The 10,000-nt window shown below is 34.1% G+C and overlaps 1 protein-coding gene across 1 annotated transcript in view; it reads left to right on the top strand.

Annotated features, from left to right (window-relative positions):
• The first annotated feature begins 414 nt into the window (after window positions 1–414).
• LOC137648501 (potassium channel subfamily K member 13-like) overlaps window positions 415–10,000 on the top strand; it is a 100,933-nt gene continuing 91,347 nt past the window's right edge. The window contains 1 exon segment of the mRNA XM_068381420.1: window positions 415–1,333. Coding sequence (XP_068237521.1) covers window positions 910–1,333 — 424 coding nt within the window. The 5' untranslated portion in view covers window positions 415–909.

The following is a 10,000-nucleotide window of genomic DNA, read 5'->3' as shown; positions in this document are numbered from 1 at the left end:
TATATATATATATATATATATATATATATATATATATATATATATATATATATATATATATATATATACACACACACACATATATATATATATATATATATATATATATATATATATATATATATACATATATATAGTGTAGCGTATGTATGTTAACTCTCTCAAATGCATTACTAACATGATTTATTTTCTCTTTCCAGATAGATTTTTCTACAAGAAGACTGTGACGTGTGAGTAAATAAACAGAAAAATAAACAAGAAATTCTCTCTCAAGTTCCAATCCCATCCTGGTTACCTTTGCTGTATGCTAAATCCAGAGCTTTAATAATGATCTGAGCTCTCCGAAATCTTCTGGTTTCGGTTTATCCTGAAGACTGACATTTTTAGCAGAATCCATCGTGGCCTTAGGCCATCACAAGTGTCACCGTGGTGTCCCCCACCGACCATGATGGAAAGGAAGGAACGAAGGTTGAAATCATCTCAAGGTCTCCCTCGAAGTCATTCTTTGAGCGGGTAGGCGGTGTTGACCTCAAGGCCAATCCGGACGGAAAAGCGGAACTGGCGCGGGCGTGGAAGGCTGGCGGCACTGGGGCTGTAGTTGAGGGTGTGGAAGACAGGTTGCAGCCCCATCCGCCAGTCCATGGTAGAAAAGGAGGGGGCGTGTGGACGGTAGATGGCTGGACAGCTCGCGACGCCGAGGCCTTAGCTAAACAACGGGCTCAGATCTTAGATAACAGAGGAAGCAACTCTAGCCACAGCAGCAGTGGCAGCTATACGGATGGTAGCACAGGGTCAGGAAGCAGCTTGGGTGACACCACCAGCAGCTGCGGCAGCTTAGGGTGTGGCACGGGATGGGGGGGAGCGTGGGGCGACAATTCGTCAGGTGAAGCAGGCTGCTGTTCTTGCTGCATGTGCCTAAGACCTTGTGGGTCGGCAGCGAAGCGTCCAGAGGCGGTGGTGATGCCTGCCAGCGGGGCCCTGCCGCCCCTTAGAAGGGCACGCTGCTGGCACAACCTGTCACTCAAGGAGGACAATGCCAGATTTTTGTTACTTGCTCTTGTCTTACTCCTTTACATGATCTTCGGAGCGTTGATCTTCCAGGCCTTCGAGGAGGAGAAAGAACAGTTGGAGGTCAAACGCTACAGCAGTGACTTTGACAGGTCGTTGCAGAAGGTCAAAGAAGACATCGAAATCAATAATGTATCCTTATCGACGGTGGAAGAGCTTCTTTACATCTGGGGGAACATGACTGACAAAGGGCTCACATCTGGACGTAGGAAGTGGGACTTCGCCGGCAGCTTCCACTTTGTTTACACTGTGGTATCTACTATTGGTAAGTCATGATCTATTTTGTTTAAAGTTTTTTACTTTCTTATTCCAGGTAAAAACATTAGGTTTAACTTCCAAATCTATATGTCAATAGTAAAACATATTTCGAGAATTTCTCTCTCGAAAACCTTCATTTATTATCTTGATTCAAACTATTACTATAAGAGGTCGGCAAACTTGAAATGAAATAATAGCTGCCGACTTAAGAAGTAAGGTTTAGAAACTGGTAAAAATATGTGACATTTCATATCTAACTACAGAAGTGCTACTCGAGAGAAAGAGATTATACCAAATATTTGTGAACCCTAAAAAGAAATTTGTTAGTGCCTATACAGATCATTACATTTCGAAAGCAGAGAGTACTAGAATTTCTCGTTAAGTATGTTAGTCCATCATGATACTGAACCTAGAGTGAGTATCAACTACAGCATTTATTTTCTTTGCGTACTGTTTAGGAAATCTACAAACATTAGTAAAATGCACCATCCTTCTACAATTCAGGCATGTCTGTTCCGTAGCAGGGCATTTCCTTGCTTCATATGCAGGTTCTTTCACTTAGCAGCCTCTACAGTGTTTACAATGCTTCCAGAAGGCTAACCTCACTGGATACAAAACCATTTGCCCTCTCTGCACAGCCTCTATAACGTTTAAAACACTTCCAAAGGCAGTCACAGTTATGTTAAAATAATTTGAAATAAATATTGGTATCCATCAAGATTGATAAAAGAAGTTGAAAGGGATGCAAGCAAGGAATTGCTTCATGTAAGTGATGTATTGTTAACAGTAGTGCCTTATGAAAAGGCGGCGTTGGAAATGTTTAAGACGGGACATAATAGACTGGAGAGGAGAGGTCTGAAAATTATGACTAGCCAACAAAGCTAATGATGTCTGGAAAGGAAGCAGAGAAACAGGTGCAATCTGGAAAAGGGTCATTTTGTTGTGGGAAAGGTGTAGGGTGATGAATTTTGTGCTATGTACCTGATATAAAGATTGGTGAAGAGGTGCTCTAGATTTTAAAATTAACAGAGAGTAAGATTTTAGAAATCTTAATATTTCAAGATCAATTAAAAAAAAAGACATAGAAGACACAGGATTTCACTCAAAGAACAAGGCACAAGAGTGTGGAAAGCACTCATTTCCCACACCAAACCACTATAAAGGGAAAATCTGACGTAAAACCATCCATGTTGATAAATGATTCATCACTAAACAATATCTGTACTTTAGAATTAGTGTTTGGTTACATTTTAAGAAAGGTGTTATTATTGCATCGGCTCTGGTGATGATTGCGAATTTCTTTCTATAATCAATCTCACCCTGTTACTGTGCAAAAACCTCGAAACAGTGGTTGAAGTAGAACCAATCCGGGCAACTGTTCACAGACTAGAGAAGTGGCACGAAAGTGACCGATGGCCATCCAATGAGGCGCTGCCCAGCCCAAACGAAGGACTTAAAAGCTGATCAACCCTCATCAGGAAGGACTTGATATCCCTAAACAGAGCAAGGGTAAAAGCGAGCAAAACTGAGGAAAACCACCACAAATGGGGATTAGACTCCAACCCTGAATTCCCATGTAAGACAACACCACAAACAATAAAACGCATCCTATGAGGATACCCACTGGGCCCTCATTGCTCAGATTAAGACCTCAGAGAGGCAAACTACAACGCCCTCCTGTGGTTTTGACATTGACGCGATAAGATGTGATGATGACCCTGTTATTAAAATTAGAAATAACTTTGATCTTCCCCGTCAGATTTCCAGAGAAAAGCCGAGCCTCGTGGATGCTCTCCTTTCTCTGATTAAATGTTCATCTTTTATCAGTTGTTCATTTCGGATGTCATTCCCGATACATCTATAAGACATAATGGCAACATCTGAAAAAGGAAATACGAAAGGTTGATAGAGCTCAGAAGAAATATAACTAGATTTTTTAATACAAATATGAGAAAAACCTTTTTCTTTGATGTGTTGTGTACATATTGTTCGAACTGATTGAGTCGAAATGCTCTCGTATTTATCATAAAAGTAAAAGCTTACAAACCATTACGTTGATTTCGCCCTACTTTCGCATACCAGGGATACAATTACCGAACGAAAATTGATGTTATTCTAAACTTTTAGAGAAAGCCTCCAATTTTTCTGTTTCCCTTTTCTGTGAAATTACTGACGGTAGTTTGAGGAGATACTTTCGTAAGGTAAAGAGGTGGGGGGGGGGGTTATTGCTGGTAGTTATTTCGGTGTTTGAATGGGATATTTGATAGGGACGTTTGACTATCGTAATTTTTAAACTCCATATCATTTTTTAATACTTTAGCTTGAATCATAAACTCAAAAAAAAAATCGAAAAAGAATCTGCAACTGTAAAAGAAAATTGTTATTATTATTATTATTATTATTATAATTATTATTATTATTATTATTATTATTATTATTAATACTATAATCCTGCTTTTTTGCAATGTTTTATTACACTAATACATTAATTTCGCTCCCCTGAATCCCACTCAATTTCCATATCCAAATTCTTTTAATCCTACAGATTAGATCTACATATCAAACTTGCATTTCAAAATTCGCATATTTAAAAAAAAATCAAATTCATTTTGCTACCATTCTGTTCAACCCTTTTTATAATTCCACAAAAATATTTTTCAATCTATATCTTATAGTCCCATCTCTCTCTCTCTCTCTCTCTCTCTCTCTCTCTCTCTCTCTCTCTCTCTCTCTCTCTCTCTCTCTCTCTCTCTCTCGTTATTCCTCACATTCTTTATCATCAACATGCGTTAACTTTATCATCTCTTCCTTCGTTTTTCTATCTTTGCAGGTCTTTTATCTAATGTACAGCGTTTTCATATTTCACCATTCTTATGTCGTTTCCCAAATCCCCTATTCAATTTTCGCTCTATAGCCCACCCTTTCTATTCCCTATCTGTCTTTCTCTCTACCCTTCTCCTATCTTCTATCCACAATTCCTCGTTTCCCTCATCCAAAACCTCAACATTTTTCCCAGCAGTATCCTTTCCAAGTCCCTTCCTACTTCGTACGCTTTCACTCCCTCTCACCTGGGATTTCTTCTTCCAATTCTCTTACCTGAAATCACGCTTTCCCTTCCTTTTCTCTTCTATGCTGCTACTCCACGTCACGTGAAGTTTGTCCTTGGTGGTGACTTTTTTGACGAGGGTTGTCGCCTGTAAATGCCACCAAGGGCTATAGAATACAGAATGACAGTGTCCATGAAGTTTAAGCATTAATCATTAACCCGATATTGCTACATGGTCACATGTCGTTCTACTTATTACATGGACAAACACACACTTACACACACACACACACACACACACATATACATATATATATATATATATATATATATATATATATACATATATATATATATATATATATATATATATATATATATATAGTGTGTGTGTGTGTGTGTTTTTGTGAGGATGGGTGGGAGTTTGTAGATGTGGAAATATTTTTTGTTTACTTTGATAATCTATCGATATGAATATATTTTCTCGTTTTATTTAGGGTTACCATCGTGTTCTAAAAGTGTCTCGTTTCAAAAGATAAATACAGATTTAGAGAATATGTTACCCCCAAATTGACCAGTTGCAGCCTTTCTACATATATCAAAGGATGATTTGCACGTCAATTATTTTTTACGTTCAACCTTTGATAGATTATCTTCTCAGAACTTGTCTAGTGAATACGCTAGGTCCTTACCACATGATATCTTCTCGGAAAAAGACACTCCAAAATCAAACCATTATTCTTTAGTCTTGGGTAGTGCATAGCCTCTGTACCATTTTTCTTCCACTGTCTTGTGTTAGAGTTCTCTTATTTGAGGGTACACACCGGAACGCTGTTCTATCTTATTTCTTTTCCACTTGTTTTGTTAAAGTTTTTTATAGTTTATATAGGAAATGTTTATTTTGATTTTACTGTTCTTAAAATATTTTATTTTTTCTTGTTTCCTTTCCTCACTGGCCTATTTTCCCTGTTGGAGCCCCTGGGCTTATAGCATCCTGCTTTCCCAACTAGGGTTGTAGCTTAACAAATAATAATAATAATAATAATAATAATAATAATAATAATAATAATAATAATAATGATGATGATCAATATCTATCTCCTCCCTTCCAATTTTCCAGTTCATTTATTCTATTTTTCTCCTTTCGCATAATATTCACATCTCCGTCTATCTATGCGTCCGTAAGTCTATATTTTCGCTTTAACTCTTATATATAATTTCTCAATAATATTTTTTTATTATTCTGTATTCCAACATATTTCTTCTCCCAATTAATATATTTATTGCGATCAATATTTCTATCATGATAAATGTAATTATTGGTGTTGAAGCTGTTATTATTATTATTATTATTATTATTATTATTATTATTATTATTATTATTATTGTTAATATTTCTATCATGATAAATATAATAATAATAATTATTATGATTATTATTATCATTATTATTATCATCATTATTATAATTAGAACTTATTATTATTATTATTATTATTATTATTATTATTATTATCATTATTATTATTATTATCATCATCATTATTATTATCATTATTATTATAACCTGATGCAGTATACAGTAGAATTAGCAGGTGGCCACTGAATGAACTTACCCAGCCATATCAAATTAAGGCCACTTGTACTTAAATTGAGTTTTGTTTTTATATTTACCTAATTTTCAAGGACATATGATTGGATTTCCTCCGAGTGAATTGGTGTTATCGTCATAGATATAATAATGTAATAATATTCTATAGATGGATCATTAGGCTGCGTGGGGGTGGTGGAATTTATTTGGGATGGGTCGGGATCATATACCAGCATAATAACATTTGGTGAAGGAGAGAGAGAGAGAGAGAGAGAGAGAGAGAGAGAGAGAGAGAGAGAGAGATTTTTATCATGCCATTTTACTCCAATTTAATTCTGTATCATAGTTTAGTTGAAGATGAGTTTTATATGGGGTACACTTCAAGCTATTTGTTGTTGTGGTTTGATATTGACTATGTATGTATATGAATGAATGTACAGTGTGTAAAGTATGTATGTATATGAGTAAATGTACTGTGTATATATATATATATATATATATATATATATATACTGTATATATATATATATATATATATATATATATATATATATATAAATATTTCAAAATTGTAGGATTAAATTACAATTTTAATAAGAAATTTATATAAATTTCACAGGATATTATGTTATTACTTTTATATATGTGTATATATATATATGTATATATGTATATATATATATATATATATATGTATATATGTATGTATATATATATATTCATATATATATATATATATATATATATATATATATATATATATATAAATTATATGTGTGTGTGCGTGTGTTTTAGGAACTTACGATAACCACAAAAACAATCATCCACATAAATAGCTTCTCAGTCCTGTGTATATAAAGGTAGATTATATGTATATATATATGTGTGTGTGTGTGTGTGTGTGTATATGTCTATATGCACATTTATATACATTATATATATATATATATATATATATATATATATATATATATATATATAAATACACGAACATATATTTTTTGTAAGGTGGATTACATGCATAGTAAATATTTCCATTGCCATAAAGTTGTGTTGATGGCAAGCATTCATCCAAGATTGTTAAGGTTTTATTTCTAGTTTTAAGCTCTCTCTATTAATTTAGTGATGTTTTCAAAGAAATGCATAAATGTATTTCAATGGAATTATGTTGAGGTTAGGGCGCTTGATCTCGAGAATTGTCAGGATTCTTTTAATGACCGAAGATATTGATGAATAAATCATCATAATCATCATCATTATCATATCCTCCTACGCCTATTGACGCAAAGGGCCTCGGTTAGATTTCGCCAGTCGTCTCCATCTTGAGCTTTTAAATCAATACTTCGCCATTCATCATCTCCTTGGGGACCATTCTGTCATATCCTCTTCCCATTAATGAGTAATACCTATATTTAATCATTTTTCCTGATATCTTGATGTAAAATGTAACAAACGTCCACAATTACAAGAAGTTTTGAAGATGGAAACTTAACTTAAACCATAATCCATTCCTTAAAGTAAAGAGTAATTATAGGGCTGAGAATATATAATAGAGAAAAATTAGCATAGGATAAGTCAAGAGAAATTGAAATAAATAAAAAAAAATAATTATAGAATGAGTTTAGAGATGTAGGGAACATAAAAACAATGAATATGCAATGAAAAAAAAAAGACATAGATTTTAGCATGAAAATCAAAACTACTTTAGATTACAATTCAAATTATTGTATGAAGAAGAGAAGGATATCTAAAAACCTATGGAGAACACGAATCTTGCACATGTACAAATGTCAATTGAACAAACGCATGGGTCATATACCTGTTATTTATTTTTCATGAAATGTTGGTTTGATGGATGAATAAAATATTCACATGACGAGATGTATGGTTCTTTAAAAAGTGGTAAGAAGTACGTTCAAGTAATTTCGAAATAGGTACTATGATGACATTTAACACGTGAGAAAAACTACACATGGCCTAACAATTGGTTTAATATTATATGGAGGAAATTCCATAGTAGTAAATCTCAATGAACTTTACATAAAATGTCTGCAGGAATACTCTATACCTACATCATCATTATCATCATCTCCTCGATTAGATTTAACCAGTCATCTCTTGAGCTTTTAAATCAGTACTTCTCCATTCATCATCTCCCTCTTCACGCTTCATAGTCTTCAGGCATGTAGGCCTGGGTCTTCCAACTCTTCTAGTGCCTTGTGGAAACCAGTTGAAAGTTTGGGGAGTGCGAAGAGCATGCTCAAACCACCTACAGCTTGGAAAAACGTTATCATTATACTAATTCACAAAAAGGGAGACACAAAACACCTGAAAAATTACTGTCGGTGATACATAAAATATTTACAAATATCATATTATGCCGAATAGAAAAACCTCTAGACTTTAATCAACCAAGAGACTAGACAGGTTCTAGAAGCAGTTATTCTACAACTGATCATATCCACGTATTAAAAAGAATTTTAAGATAGTACTTGTATGGACAAGAGTCATGGTATAACAATGAAACAATATCCAACAGATTTTGTAGATTTGAGAACAAAGCCCTCAGAATAATGTTGAGAGTTAAATGGCAGGACAGGATTAGAAATTAAACTATAAGAGAGATTACTCGAAATGCCATATATGGATGACATCATGGTGAGGGGTAGATGGAGATGGTTTGGGCATGCTCTGCGCACTCCCCAAGAGAGATTAGTTTACAAAACTTCCAACTAGGCTCCAAAAAGCATTAGAAGAGTTGAAAGACCCAGTCCTACATGGATGAGGACTATGAAACGTTAAGTAGGAGATGATGAAGGAGTAGTAGTTATTTAAAAGCTCAAGATAGAGACGACTGGCGAAATCTAACCGAGGCCCTTTTGCGTCCATAGGCGTTGGAGGAAATGATGATGCCTAAGATGGCATTTAACAAATGACTAAAACTACACATATAGGAATGAAAAAGGTTGCGTGGTGCATATTTAAAAGATTGCGTAACAAAGAAAGGGCAAGAAAGAAACTATACAACAAATGACAAATTATTCACTCTAACACATATACGCACATCCACATATCAGAGCGATCATTTTATAAATAAAAAAAGTATATAAGAATATACCAAAATAACAATAAAGAAGAAAACGAAGACTTTGAAGAGTATTAAAATCATTATGGAAAATGATCAGTATATAAAAAGATCCTAAGTTCAGAAAGAAGATAAGGCAGTTTTAACTCCAAATAAGAGGCCTAAAATATTTTATGAATAAAATGATATATAACAATATACCAAAATAACAACAAAGAAGCAAACGCAAAGTTCGAAGAGTATTAAAATCACTATGGAAAAATAGAAAAAGGTTGGTAAGATTCACTAATAAGAGAAAGAAATTTCAGTTCCAAATAGGAGACCTAAAACGGAGAAACCTCGAACTCGCGGCGAGAAGCGAGCATCTATAAGAAATGTAAAATACATCCTGTGTTACCTCGGTGTGCGGAGAAAAAGGCCAACGAAGCTTCAGTTCCACGCAGGCTTCGAGCTAAAAGCTCAGGATGAATCAATTGGGTTTTCTTGTCTTTATTGCTAGGACTTCGTACGTACAGGGCAACAGTGTTTTCCTGAAGCTTTTTTCTTATAGATTATGTTTAACTTTTTTATTTTATATCATACTGGTGTATCAAAGACGTCAAAAATGATAGCTAAATGTTTAGATATATATGCATACACATGTACACACACACGCACACACGCACACACATGCAACCCTTCCCACCGCTTTCCAATTTCGTCTCGGGATGTTCCCTCTCACCAGCGTGACCAGAAAGATATATATATATATATATATATATATATATATATATATATATTATATATATATATATATATATATATATATATAATGTATGTGCGTGTATATATATATATATATATATATATATATATATATATATATATATAAGTATATATATATATATATGTGTGTGTGTGTGTGTGTGTGTGTATCCAGACACTTGCAATTTATCATATAGGAAAATTTTAT

The sequence above is a fragment of the Palaemon carinicauda genome, chromosome 10 (assembly GCF_036898095.1).
Source record: "Palaemon carinicauda isolate YSFRI2023 chromosome 10, ASM3689809v2, whole genome shotgun sequence".
Taxonomy (NCBI): domain Eukaryota; kingdom Metazoa; phylum Arthropoda; class Malacostraca; order Decapoda; family Palaemonidae; genus Palaemon; species Palaemon carinicauda.
Note: the sequence above shows the minus strand (reverse complement) of the source record. Positions and strands in the feature narration are given on the sequence as shown.